The 14747-nt window shown below is 42.3% G+C and overlaps 1 protein-coding gene across 32 annotated transcripts in view; it reads right to left on the bottom strand.

Annotated features, from left to right (window-relative positions):
- The window catches only part of LOC126983884 (receptor-type tyrosine-protein phosphatase F-like), a 334247-nt gene that overhangs the window by 55892 nt on the left and 263608 nt on the right, over window positions 1-14747 (bottom strand). For 31 of the 32 annotated variants that reach the window (XR_007736281.1, XM_050837047.1, XM_050837056.1 and 28 more), the window contains one exon: window positions 250-421. The exons of the other annotated variant lie outside the window; for it this stretch is intronic. Coding sequence is in view for 30 of the 31 variants with exons in the window: in XM_050837047.1 (XP_050693004.1) it covers window positions 250-421 (172 nt within the window). In the remaining variant the exon portion in view is untranslated. The remainder of the gene's footprint in view (window positions 1-249; window positions 422-14747) is intronic. 32 annotated transcript variants of the gene reach the window in all.

Raw genomic sequence — 14747 nt, 5'->3', positions numbered from 1 at the left:
AATTTACGAGACATCTATCTAGCACAAGAGCACCCGCATCACAGCAGCATCAATGACCGAGTAGAACTACTTGTACTAATTATTAATTTGCAGGGATCAACCGGTAGATACCAGGCAGATGTTAACCTGACTCTTGAGACACCGCTAAGGGGCCAGGGACTCATCGGTATCCGCCTGCTTCACTTTGGCCGCGTTCCAATATTTACATCCATGACTCGTCACCTAAGCGAAAGCAACACTGCCACTCACCTGCTGCAGCTTGGCCGCAATGTACATTTTGGGAGAGTCAAGTGAACTGTTCTTGCTAGTTGCATTATTTTCCATGCTCTCCACGAGGGTGAGCGCTGTATTCATGAGGTCCTGATCTGATTTCCTTGACGGCACTACTGTCTCGTCCCGCTGCACCATCACGTAGTGCGACCTGAGGGCACACACAAGAGAGGAGGGAGGTTAATGCCCCGCGGGGGTTAGACAGTTGGGAGAGGTGCGTCTTTCACTCCTGTCCTAATGTGTGTAACTCACGTTGCTACCAATCCGGCGCCTATAATTTTGGTTTATCCTTTTACTGTAATTCCTTGTATAAATAACACTTCTCCTTCTCTGTCATTGCATTTACATTTTGTTTATTTTCATCACATAGCTGAAGACTTGCACGAAACCATTAATGATTATCCTGATCACACACACACACACACACACAGTGAGGAGTGAGGAGTGGGGTCCCACACGGTTCGGTGCTGGCGCCAATAATGTTTGCTGTTTATAGAAATGATATGGTGGACGGAGTGACCAGCTATGTGAGTTTGTTTGCAGATGATGCAAAGCTATTGAGACGAGTCAATGATGTGAAAGACTGGGAGGCATTGCAGAGGGACCTGGACAAAATATGGGAGTGGAGTGGTACATGGCAGATGGAATTCAACCTTGGGAAATGTAAAAAAATAGAGTTTGGTAGGAGTTGTAGAAGATGTGAATATGATTATAAGATGGAAAGTGAGATAATATGCAGAGGAATGGAAGAAAAAGATTAGGGAGTGACTGTCTCAGAACATGTCACCGGACAAACACATCAACAGGATAACGGGACAAACTGAATTTGCTGAAGAACATAAGGACGGCATTTGTTTATTTGGACGAGAAGATGATGAAGAAAATAATAGTTACAATGATAACGCCAAAGTTGGAGTATGTAGCAGTGGTCTGGTCTCCTCACGAAAGGAAGAATATAAGAAAGCTGGAACGAGTACAGAGAATGGCAGCTAAGATGGTACCGGAACTTCCGCATCGGACTTACGAAGAGATACTCAATAGCATGGGACTCACAACCCTGGAGAGAAGAAGAGAAAGAGGAGACCTGATAGCTGTGTACAGGGTGGCGAGCGGGGTGGAGAATCTGGACAGAGAGGACCTGTGTGTGTGGAGCGAAATAGAAACAGAGGACATGTAAAGTTGAGGGCGACCACGTGTGGGTGAGATGTGAAAATGTTTAGCTTCCCAAACAGAAGCATTGAACTGTGGAAAGGACTGAAGGAGGAGGTGGTTTGTGCAAGAAACATTCATGATTTTAAGGAAAAGTTGGATAAGAGAGGATATGGAGACGGGACAGCGCGAGCGTAGCTCTTTTCCCGTATGTCACAACTAGGTAAATATATATATATATATATATATATATATATATATATATATATATATATATATATATATATATATATATATATATATATATATATATATATACGAAAGAGTTCATATGAGGAAAATTGTGAACGAAGCAAAGCAATATATATATATATATATATAATTATATAGATTATATGAACAAATATATATATGTATATGTGGATCACTGCAATATATATATATATATATATATATATGGAATATATATATAACATTATATATATATATATAGGTGATGATACTATATTAATATGGAAATTTTATATATATATATAGGAAGAATTTAATTCTAGCAGGGAACTTTAACTGTAATGGGAGACTTTGACTGTCAATGGGAAAAGTTTGATGTGGAAGGAGAAGAAAATGCATGGGGAGCTAAAGTATTAAAATTGGCCACAGAAAATCTCAAGACACAGTGGGTAAAGGACGAGACAATATTTAGAGGAGAGGATGAACTAGCAAGATTGGACTTCATTTTCACTAAAGGAACAGACTTGTTAAGTGAAGTGCAACACTAACGCCCACTGGGAAAAAGTGACCATGAAGTATTACAAATAGGAAGTTGTGAAGAATGTGAAGAGATGGATCAGAAAGCCATAAAGATAAAAGAAGGAATTACAATAAAGCTAAGTATAATGAATTGAGATTATTGTAAGTATAAATTGGTCAGAAATTAAAAAGCTGAGAAAGGTACAACAAAATTATGATTAAACGTACTTTTCCTATAAAGCCAATAATGAAGGTGTGTTAAAACGGGTAACCTACTATGTATTAGAGAAAAGAGGGAAATACAAGAGTGAATTGATACAAGATGTCTCGAAGCAAAAAAGAAGAAAGATAAAGCATGACGATACTAAAAATGAGAAGGAATGCCAGAGAAAGGGAAAGCTATAGACCAGCTAGAAACGACTACACCAAAGTGAGAAGAGAAGAAGAAATAAAGTATGAAAAGAATATAACAAAAATATAAGGATCCATTTTTTTTACAGACATATAAATATAAAAAAAGAGGAAAAAAGAAGCTGTGAATGCGATCAAAGTGGGTGACCAAGTCTATGAAGATACAAAGGAAATCTGTGAAATACTAAACGAAAACTTTCAAAAAGTATTTACCCAAAAAACAGAATTTGAAAAGAGGAATAAAGAGATAAGTGTTAAGAGAATGGAAAACATAAAAGTGGATAGAGAGGAGATACTGGGGCTATTAAAATCAGTAGATGGTAGGAAGGCAATGAGTCCAGATGAAATATCAGGTCAAGTACTAAAAGAGTGCAATTAACCGTTAATAAAACTAATTCATGATATCACAAGTTGTTCAGTCAAGACCGGAGAAGTCCAAGTACAGCGGAAAAGGGCACATGGTCCAATTTTATATAAGAGCGAAAACAAAAAGAGCCTCTAAACCAGCATATTTATACTGATAAAGTTACACATAAGAGACTGCTCTGGAAATTAGAAAATACAAGAGGATTAGGGAGAAAACTAACAGACTGGATGAAAAATTACCTAACAAACATAAAAATGAGAACTGTGTTGAAAGATGAGATATCGGAATGGAGAAGGGTCACAAGTGGGGTGCCAAAGGGATCAGGGTTAGAGCCTATAACATATTTGTTATATATAAATGATATGCCAAAAAAAAAAGTAAAGAATTACATGAGTATGTTTGCAGATGACGCCAAACTGCTTAGAAAAATAAGAGATGAGGATGATGGTAACAAACTGCAGTAAATTTTGAATGAGATACATAAATGGAGTAAAAAATGGGAAAGTGAGTTTAGTGAAAAGAAGTGTCACACAGTGAAAATATGCAAGGGTTAAAATAGACAAGGAGGAGTGTATAAGATGGGAGGGACAATCATCGATGCAGTGAAGGAAGGAGAGACTTAGGAATTATAATACAAGATACACTGACACCTGAGAAGCACATAAACGACATATTCGGAGAAACATATAGTTTGCTGCAAAATATTAGAGTGACATTTCACTACTTGGATGGGGACTTGATGAAGAGAATAATAACAACATTGATTAGACCAAGGCTAGAGTATGCGGCAGCTGTCTGGTCACCACACAAGAAAATAGACATGATGAAACTCGAAAGGATTCAAAGGATTGTGACTAAGCTGGTACCAGAACTATCAAGCCTACCATACGAGACTTGATTAGAGGAACTGGGCTTACCACCACTTTTTTTTGCAATAAAGGAAACAACTCATGGGCCCCCCAAAATAGAAAATAATAATGAAAATAAGGCCCACAAATCACTGCTCCTATAAAAGACTTAAGAGGAGTGGCCAAAAGAGAGGTCAGTTTCGAAAGGTTGTTCCAGAGTTTACCAGCGTGAAGAATGAAAGAGTGAAGATGCTTGTTAACTCTTGCATAAGGGATTTTGACAATATAGGGATGACCTTGAGTAAAAGGTTGTGTGCAGCGGGGCCGCGGGAGGGGTGGAGGCATGCAGTTAGCATGAGAAGAGCAGTCAGCGTAAAAATATCCGTAGAAAATAGAAAGAGATGCAATATGGTGGCGGAATTTAAGAGATAGAGACTGTCAGTAAGAGGAGAGGAGTTGATGAGATGAAACGCCTAAGACTACTCTGTCGAAAAGAGCTGTGTTAGTGGAGTCCCCCCCCCCTCCCCCCCCCCCATACGTGAGATGAATATTCCATACGAGGACGGACAAGGCCCCTATATATGGATAGAAACTGTACGGGGGAAAAGAACTGGCGGAGAGGGCACAGAACGCCCAACCTCGAGGAAGCTGATTTAGCGAGAGAAGAGATGTGAAGTTCCCAGTTAAAATTTTGAGTTAAGGATAGACCGAGCTTGTTTAGTGTAGAAGAAGGTGATAGCTGAGTGTTGTAGAAGAATAGAGGATAGGTATTTGGAAGATTGTGTCGAGTTCATAGGTGGATAAATTGAGTTTTTGAGGCATTGAAGGACACCAGGTTCCTTATGTCCCAATCGGAAATGCTAGCAATGTCTGAGGTTAAGAGTTATGCAACATCCAGTCTGGAGGCTTGTAATTCTTGTTGGGAGGGTCTTTTGCTGAAAGAAGTTGAATAATGCAGAGTAGAGTCATCGGCGTACGAGTGGATAGGACAGTTCGTTTTGGAAAGAAGATCATTGATGAATAACAGGAAGAAAGTAGGTGATAGGACAGAGCCCTACAGAAGACCACTGTTGACAAGTTTAGGGGAAGAGCAGTGACCGTCTACCAAAGCAGAGATAGAACGATCAGAAAGAAAACTGGAGATAAAGATACATAGAGAGGGATAAAATCTGTAGGAGAGTGTTTTAAAAAGCAAAGAGTTGTGCCAGACTCTATCGAAAGCTTTCCATATGTCTAGCGTAACTGAGAAAGTTTCACCAAAACGGCTAAAAGAGAATCTGGAGTCAGTTAAGAGGGCAAGATCACCTGAAGAACGCCCCTTCCGGAACCTATACTGGCTATCAGAGAGAAGTTCAGAAGGGGATAGGTGCTTATAAATCTTCCGGTTAATGATTGATCCAAAAGCTTTAGAAAGACAGGAAAGTAAAATTATAGGACGGTAGTTTGAGGGATTGGAGCGGTCACCCTTCTTAGGCACAGGCTGTATGTAGGCGTACTTCCTGCAGGAAGAAATGGTAGATGTTGAAAGGCAGAGACGAAAGAGTTTGACCAGGTAGGGTGTCAGCGTGGAAGCACAGTTTCTAAGGACAATAGGAGGCACTCCATTAGACCAATAAGCCTTCTGAAAGTTGAGGCCAGAGAGGGCATAGAAAACATAATTCCTAAGAATCTTAATAACAGGCATAGTGGAGTCAGAGGGGGGATGAGTAGGAGGAATAAGCCCAAAATCGTCCAGAGTGGAGTTATTACCGTTTACCGTTTACCGATGAGATTTCAGGCCCCGATCCGTTGCCAGCGCAGCGCTCCACAGGGCCGTCAACATAATAACAATAATGTTAGCACCGGAAGTTGTCCTCAGTCTTCATGTTTGTAAAGTCGTAGGATTTAGTGAATAAGTGCATAAGTGAATAAGATTTCTTGAAGGTTGCCAGATTGCCACCGTTTTTAACGTCCTCGGGTAACCCATTATAGAGCCGTGGGGCACTCTTTTCAAATGCTTTAAAACCCAGTTCCAGGGTGACTCTGGGTTCATAAAGTATATACTGTTCTGCACTATCTCAGTGACATAGTGGTGTCCATATTAAAATCATGTAGTAAATTTCTCATATATCCTGGTTTACCAGTCGTGTTGCTTGATAAATCAAGACGCATAATTTTTTAGACTATGTATTCGTGCCTTAATATGGCGATGTAAGTCTATAAGTGCAGGTGTTATTCTCTCACGTGGCGGCACACCCTTAATTAGCCTTGCAACTCTGTTCATGACTTTTTTGTAGTTTCTTCAGCGGATATTTAGGGAGGCCATAATAAAGTGAATTACAATAATCCAGCTTACTAGTTTCATGATTATATACAAGCATCTTCATGGTCTTATCATCCAAATATTTCTTGAGAAATGAAACATTTCTTAGATGATAGCCTACTGTTTTCACCACCTGGTTGATCTGCTCTTTGAAAGATAGAGAGCAATCATTCATTCATTAATCCGAAGAGGAAATATCTAGCCTCCTGAGATCCTTGTTCTTCACTATCAGGCATTCAGTTTTGTAGTCATTCAGCTTCAATTGCTTATAATTCATCCATTTCCCAACATCACCCATAATTCTGCCCAGCTTATTTTCAGTGTTTTCCTCGTCACTCAGCGACAGACAGAACTGTGTATCATCGGCATACTGTTTAAAATCAACTCCATGCTCTCTGTATCGTCTCCGCCAGTTCTTCTCCCCTGCGCAGTTGCTATCCATATACAGGGGCCTTGTCCGCCCTCGTATGGAGTATGCATCTCACGTGTGGGGGGGGCTCCACTCATACAGCTCTTCTGGACAGAGTGGAGTCTAAGGCTCTTCGTCTCATCAGCTCTCCTCCTCCTACTGATAGACTTCTACCTCTTAAATTCCGCCGCGATGTTGCCTCTCTTTCTATCTTCTATCGATATTTCCACGCTGACTGCTCTTCTGAACTTGCTAACTGCATGCCTCCCCCCTCCCGCGGCCCCGCAACACACGACTCATGCTCATCCCTATACTGTCCGAACCCCTTATGCAAGAGTTAACCAGCATCTTCACTCTTTCATCCCCCACGCTGGTAAACTTTGGAACAATCTTCCTTCATCTGTATGTCCTCCTGCCTATGACTTGAACTCTTTCAAGAGGAGGGTATCAGGACACCTCTCTTCCCGAAGTTGACCTTTCTTTCGGCCACCTCTTTTAATTCCTTTTTGGAAGTAGCGAGTAGCGGGCTTTTTTTATTATTGTTTTCTTTTTATCGTGCCCTTGAGCTGTCTCCCTAGTTGTAAAAAAAAAAAAAAAAAAAAATGTGAAAGTCCAGTAGTATACACACATAATAAGACTGGACCCAATACACTTTCCTGTGAGACTCCTCTTTGCAGAAGTTAATTAGGAGAGGACGATTTACCAATTTGCACACAGTTTGTTTTGTTCTGCTCATGGATAGTCAAGTGCACCACCCACAATTCCAAAGTTTTTACACTCTTGAAGCAATAAACTGTGCTCCACCGATCACATTTTCAAGTATCTTAGATAGAAACCTCAAGTTGGAAACTGGTCTAAAGGAACTTAAACACTGTGGATCCAATTTACCCTATACAATAGGTTTCACGATCGCCACTTTCTCACTCCGAAAAAAAAAATTCTTTTCAACATTAATGTTCGCTGTCTGAGCGTATTTTTTTTTTTTTCTCTGCACTGCTTCCTTTGGGTATGAAATCTCAAAGGTTACCAATTTATGCACAGGGAAAATACAACATATATTATTAATACACACCTCTTTCACAAGATCGCAATCTATGTCACTGAAAACCAGGTCAATCGCTTTTTTTTTTTTTTTTTACAACAATGGAGACAGCTCAAGGGCACAAAAAAAGGAAACAATAATACAAAAAAAAGCCCGTTAGTAGCTGCTCCTAAAAATAATCCAAGGAGGTGGCCGAAAGAGGGTTTGGACAGTATAAGGATGAGCTTGATTAGAAAGTCGTGTGAGGCGAGGCCGCTGGAGGGGGGGAGGCATGCAGTTAGCAAGTTCAGAAGAGCAGTCAGTATGAAAATATCGATAGAAGATAGAAAGAGAGACAACATGGCGGCGGAATTTGAGAGGTAGAAGACTATCAGTATGAGGAGGAGAGCTGATGAGACGAAGAGCCTTTGACTCCACTCTGTCAAGGAGAGCTGTGTGATTGCCCCCCGCCACACACACACATGAGATGCATACTCCGTACGAGGGCGGACAAGGCCCCTGTAAATGGATAGCAACTGTGCGGGGGAGAAGAACTGGCGGAGACGGTACAGAACGCCTAGCCTCGAGGAGGCTGATTTAGTAAGAGATGAGATATGAAGTTACCAGTTGAGATTTTGAGTTAAGGATATACCGAGGATGTTTAGTGTTGAAGAAGGTGATAGCTGAGTGTTGTCAAAAAATTGGGGATAGTTGTTTGGAAGACTGTGTCGAGTGGATAGGTGGAAAACTGTGTTTTTGAGGCGTTGAAGTACACCAGGTTCCTTTTGCCCCAATCGGAAATAATAATAAGGTCTGAGGCTAAGCGATCTGTTGCCTCCAGCCTTGAATCGTTAAGTTTCTGTAGGTGGGTCTTCTATTAAAAGAAGTTGAGTAATGCAGAGTGGAGTCATCGGCGTAAGAATGGATAGGACAGTTCGTTTCATCAATGAACAACAGAAAGAGAGTGGGAGATAGGAAAGAGCCATGTGGGACACCACTCTTAATAGGTTTAGGGGGAGAACTGTGACCGTCTACCACAGCAGAAATAGAACGGTAAGAAAGGAAACTGGAGATAAAAGTACAGAGAAAATATAAACCGTAGGAGGGTAGTTTGGAAAGCATATATTTGTGCCAGACCCTATCAAAGGCTTTTGATATGTCTAGCGCAATAGGAAAGGTTTCACCGAAACGGCTAAGAGAGGATGACCAAGAGTCAGTTAGAAAGGCAAAGATATCACCAGTAGAACGCCCCTTGTCGAACCCATACTGGCGATCAGATAGATCAGAAGTGGATAGATTCTTAAGAATCTCCCGGTTAAGGATTGATTCAAAAGCTTTAGATAGACAAGAAGGTAAAGCTCTAGGACGGTAGTTTGAGGGATTGGAACGGTCACCCTTCTTAGGCACAGGCTGTATGAAGGCGTACTTCGAGCAGGAAGGAAAGGTAGATGTTGAGAGGCTGAGGCGCAAGAGTTTGACCCGGCAGGGTGTCAGTACGGAATCACAATTTTAAGGACAATAGGAGGCACTCCATCAGGTCCATAATCCTTTTGAGAGTTGACGCCAGAGAGGGCATAGAAAACATCATTCTTCAGAATCTTAGGCCCATATTCCCGTCAGGCAACACCTTCCTCGAAGTAAAACTTAGCAGATCCAAGGTACCTCCAGACCTCCCTTAGACCTTTCCCTTGGGACATAATTATGGATTATATCGTCATTTATGCATAATGAAGTGTTAGTATATTCTCATTGGCGTATAATACGTGAATTTCAGTCCATCTCGACCCGTATATGAGGAAATATTTAAAGAGACAAACACGTATACAAAACTTTAGTGTAGAAGTGAAGAAATAGGTTGATGTTGTCCTGCAGGGTGTCACGTTTATTAACAGCGTAAAGTATGTTCCGTAAAGTGAAACGCATGAGCGAGAATTATGTTATCAGAATAAGAATTACATTTTGTTTATTCATGAATAAAGTGGAAGTAGAAGGACTGCGAAATATTCAATTGCTCAACCTATACGCTTTTCACATGGAGGAAGCGGCATCAGCGCATGTTCCAAGAACCATCAGCTGAACGTTGCCAGGTCGTCGTACTCTGCTCCGTATGTTTGTCGATTTTCGACCCAAAAACTGCTTTCATCACCCAAATAACTGGCTTCATATATGGTTATCGTTTAATTGGTTAATTATTGGTGCTTCTTGGCAACAGTATGGACCAGAAACCGGTATATATACGCGGCTCATGAGTATGATAATCTGGCAACGGTGACCGTGGACCAACACCTCGTTAATTCGACTTTTCTCATTCATATTTCGTACATGAGGTAAGTACTACATCGATAATCATCTCCTATGGTGGGCAGGAAGGTTTATATAGGGATGGTACTCAGATTTCTTGTGCACAGGATGTTTACAACATGTTCATGGGCGGGCTTTTTAAGCTGCCAACCCACGTACTGTAGGGCGGGCTTTTTAAGCTGCCAACCCACGTACTGTAGTATATATTTCGCATGCTTTAAGCCTATTCTTGAGGATTTTAGCCAAAAACGCTTACATACAGGGTGCAAAAAGCTATTCCTAGGGAGCTACTGTTCTTGTTATATTGCGTACAATTTAGCAGACGGCCATACATGACTACAGAGAGCATTGAAGTCGACGACTGTGACCTCATATGTAGCCCAGTTATTTTAAAGACATGGACCGATTAGGCTGCTTGGCTGAAAATAACACAGTCTGACGAAAATATACGTGGCTTGTATTTTAATTAATAACATTAACTGAAAGCTCTAGATCGCAGTGTTACCAGATGAGAGTGTTTCACGGAAGGTTTTGATCTGGCAAACCTGCAAGGATAGGGAAACGTCGCTGACGGTACTTCGGCTCTTAATAACAGGCATAAAGGAGTCAGAGGGGGGATGAGTAGGAGGAATATGCCTAGAATCGTCCAGAGTGAAGTTTTTACAGAAAGTTTGAGAGAAGAGTTCAGCCTTAGAGATAGATGAGACGGCGGTGCTGCCGTTAGGATTAAGGAGAGGAGGGAGAGATGAAGAAGTGAAGTTGGAGGAGATGTTTTTGGCTAGATGCCAGAAGTCCCTGGAAAAAATAGAAAAAGTAAGGTATCGGCTTTTTCTATTAATGAAAGAGTTTTTGGTAAGTCGGAGAATAGATTTGGCTCGATTCCGGGCAGAAATGTAAAGATCGTCATTAGCAGGAGTGCGAAGGCTCTGGTACCTTTTGTGAGCTGCCTATCTATCTTTAGTAGCACGAGAACAAGCATGATGGAACCAAGGAGGAGTAGAGAAAGTACGTGAAATATGTGCCTGTATTCCAGAGACACAATCACCTCTGTGATGCGCTAGGCACACTCAGAGGGGTCTCGCTCCTGGAAGCAATAATCATTCCACGGGAAATCCGAAAAGTACATCATCAGGTCGTCCCACCGAGCGGAAGTAAAATGCCAGAAACATCGCCTCTTTGGTGGGTCCAGAGGCTGTACAAGAGCGACAGGACAGGATACAAAAATAAGGTTGTAATCAGAGGAGCCCAACAGTTTAATAGAAAAAGCTAAAGGATTAAAGGTTAGATAAAGATCTATAATGTTGGGCGTGTCTCCAAGGCGGTCGGGAATACGTGTGGGGTGCTGAACCAACTGCTCTAGATCGCTGAGGAGAGCAAAAGTGTAGGCTTCTTCACAAGGCTGGTCAGTGAAAGAGAATGAAAGTCAAAGCAGCTGATGAACATTGAAATCTCATAGAGTGGAGATTTCAGCAAAGGGAGATTGAGTCAAGATGTGATCCACTTCGGAATTCAAATAGTCAAAGAATTTTACATAATTGAAGGAATTAGGTGAGAGATAAACATCACAGGTGTAATTAGTAATAGTGACGATGGAGTCTTAGCCAGATGGTGGAAAATTCAGAAGAGTCAAGGTCGTGGGCACGAGAGCAAGTGATGTCGTTGCGTACGTAGACGCAACATCCAGCTTTGGGGTGAAATTTACGATAGAGATAGTAGGAGGGAACAGAGTAAAGATTGCTGTCACTTGCCTCCGAGACATGTGTTTTGGTGAGGAAAAGAAGGTGAGGTTTATTGGAGGAGAGATGGTGCTCCACAGAATGTAAATTGGAACGAAGACCGCGAATGTTGCAGAAGTTGATAAAAAAAAGAATTTTGAGGAGTTATCAAGACACCTCTCGGGCCGGGAGCCAAAAGCGGAGTCCTATCTGGGGGAATTTGTGGTCCCCCCCCCCCCCCCGCACCGCTGGTGGCGGGGTGGGAGCTTTCAATGTGTCAGGGCCAATCAAAAGCTGTGATTTATTATTTTTGGCCAATGAGATACATATCTATACTCAAAGCCAATCATATAGCTACGGGAAGCAGGAAGGATATGAATTCAGTCTGTTCTTTGACATGGATCTTTTTTTTTTTTTTTTTACAACAAAGGAGGCAGCTCAAGGGCACAAAAAAAAAGAAAACAATAATAAAAAAAAGCCCACTACTCGCTGCTCCCAAAAAAGAATTAAAAGAGGTGGCCGAAAGAAAGATTAATTTCGGGAGGAGAGGTGTCCTGATACCCTCCTCTTGAAAGAGTTCAAGTCGCAGGCAGGAGGAAATACAGATGAAGGAAGATTGTTCCAGAGTTTACCAGCGTGAGGGATGAAAGAGTTAAGATGCTGGTTAACTCTTGCATAAGGGGTTTGGACTGTGTAGGGATGAGCATGAGTAGAAAGTCGTGTGCAGCGTGGCCGCGGGATGGGGGGAGGCATGCAGTTAGCAAGTTCAGAAAAGCAGTCAGCGTGGAAATATCGATAGAAGATAGAAAGAGAGGCAACATCGCGGCAGAATTTAAGAGGTGGAAGGCTATCATTAGGAGGAGGAGAGCTGATGAGACGAAGAGCCTTAGACTCCACTCTGTTCAGAAGAGGTGTGTGAGTGGAGCCCCTCAACACATGAGATGCATACTCCATACGAGGGCGGACAAGGCCCCTGTATATGGATAGCAACTGCGCGGGGAGAAGAACTGGCGGAGACGATACAGAACGCCCAACCTCGAGGAAGCTGATTTAGCAAGAGAGGAGATATGAAGTTTCCAGTTGAGATTTTGAGTTAAGGATAGACCGAAGATGTTTAGTGTTGAAGAAGGTGACAGCTGAGTGTTGTCAAAGAATAGGGGATAGGTGTTTGGAAGATTGTGTCGAGTTGATAGGTGGAGAAATTGAGTTTTTGAGGCATTGAAGGACACAAGGTTACTTCTGCCCCAATCGGAAATGAAAGCAAGGTCTGAGGTTAAGCGTTCTGCAGCCTCCAGTCTGGAGTCGTGTACTTCCTGTTGTGATGGTCTTCTATTGAAAGAAGTTGAATAATGCAGAGTGGAGTCGTCGGCGTATGAGTGGACAGGACAATTTGTTATGGAAAGAAGATCATTGATGAATAACAGGAAGAGAGTGGGTGATAGGACAGAGCCCTGTGGAACGCCACTGTTGATAGGTTTAGGGGAAGAACAGTGACCGTCTACCAACGCAGAGATAGAACGGCCGGAAAGGAAACTGGAGATAAAGGAACAGAGTGAGGGATATAATCCGAAATAGGGCAGTTTAGAAAGCAAAGACTGGTGCCAGACTCTATTAAAGGCTTTCGATATGTCTAGCGCAATAGAGAAAGTTTCACCGAAACGGCTAAGAGAGGATGACCAAGAGTCAGTTAAGAGAGCAAGAAGATCGCCAGTAGAACGCCCCTTGCGGAATCCATACTGGCGATCAGATTGAGGGTTAGAGATAGAGGTTCCGGTTAAGGATTGATTCAAAAGCTTTAGATAGACAGGAAAGTAAAGGTATAGGGCGGTAGTTTGAGGGATTGGAACGGTCACTCTTCTTAGACACAGGCTGTACAATGGCATACTTCCAGCAGGAAAGAAAGATAGATGTTGATAGGCAGAGACGAAAGAGTTTCACCAGGCAGGGTGTCAGCACAGAAGCACAGTTTTTAAGGACAATAGGAGGCACTCCATCAGGTCCATAAGCCTTCTGAGAATTGAGGCCAGAGAGGGCATAGAAAACATCATTTGGAAGAATCTTAATAACAGGCATAAAGGAGTCAGAGGGGGGATGAGTAGAAGGAATATGCCCAGAATCGTCCAGGGTGGAGTTCTTACAGAAAGTTTGAGCGAAGAGTTCAGCCTTAGAGACAGATGAGACGGCAGTGCTGCCGTCAGGGTTAAGGAGAGGAGGGAAAGAGGAAGAAGTGAAATTGGAGGAGATATTTTTGGCTAGATGCCAGAAGTCACGGGAAGAATTAGAAGCAAGGTGTTGACATTTTCTATTAATAAAAGAAGGTTTGGTAAGTCGGAGAATAGATTTGGCACGATTCCGGGCTGAAATGTAAAGGTCAAAGTTAGTGGGAGTTCGAAGGCTCTGGAACCTCTTGTGAGCTGCCTCTCTATCTTTAATAGCACGAAAACAAGCGTGATTAAACCAAGGCTTTTTAGCATGAGGAGTAGAGAAAATACGTGGAATGTATGCCTCCATTCCAGAGACAATCACCTCTGTGATGCGCTGAGCACACACAGAGGGGTCTCTCTTCTGGAAGCAGTAATCATTCCACGGGAAATCGGAAAAGTACATCCTCAGGTCGTCCCACCGAGCTGAAGCAAAATGCCAGAAGCATCGCCTCTTCGGCGGGTCCAGAGGATGTACAGGAGCGATAGGACAGGATACAGAAATAAGGTTATGATTGGAGGAGCCCAACGGAGAGAACAGTTTGACAGAGTAAGCAGAAGGATTAGAGGTAAGGAAGAGGTCTAAAATGTTGGGACTGTCGCCAAGACGGTCGGGAATACAAGTAGGGTGCTGAACCAACTGCTCTAGGTCGTTGAGGAGAGCAAAGTTGTAGGCTTGTTCACCAGGCTGGTCAGTGAAGGAGGATGAAAGCCAAAGCCGGTGGTGAACATTGAAATCTCCCAAGATGGAGATTTCAGCAAAGGGAGAGAGAGTCAAGATGTGCTCCACTTTAGAGTTCAAATAGTCAAAGAATTTTACATAGTTAGTAGAGTTAGGTGAGAGATAAACAGCACATATGTATTTAGTAATAGAATGACAATGAAGTCTTAGCCAGATGGTGGAAAATTCAGAAGAGTCAAGGTCGTGGGCACGAGAGCAAGTGGTGTCGTTGCGCACGTAGGCGCAACATCCAGCTTTGGATTGAAATTTAGAATAGAGATA

This window comes from Eriocheir sinensis, chromosome 5 (genome assembly GCF_024679095.1).
Source record: "Eriocheir sinensis breed Jianghai 21 chromosome 5, ASM2467909v1, whole genome shotgun sequence".
NCBI lineage: Eukaryota > Metazoa > Arthropoda > Malacostraca > Decapoda > Varunidae > Eriocheir > Eriocheir sinensis.
This window is presented reverse-complemented; position numbering and strand designations above follow the sequence as displayed.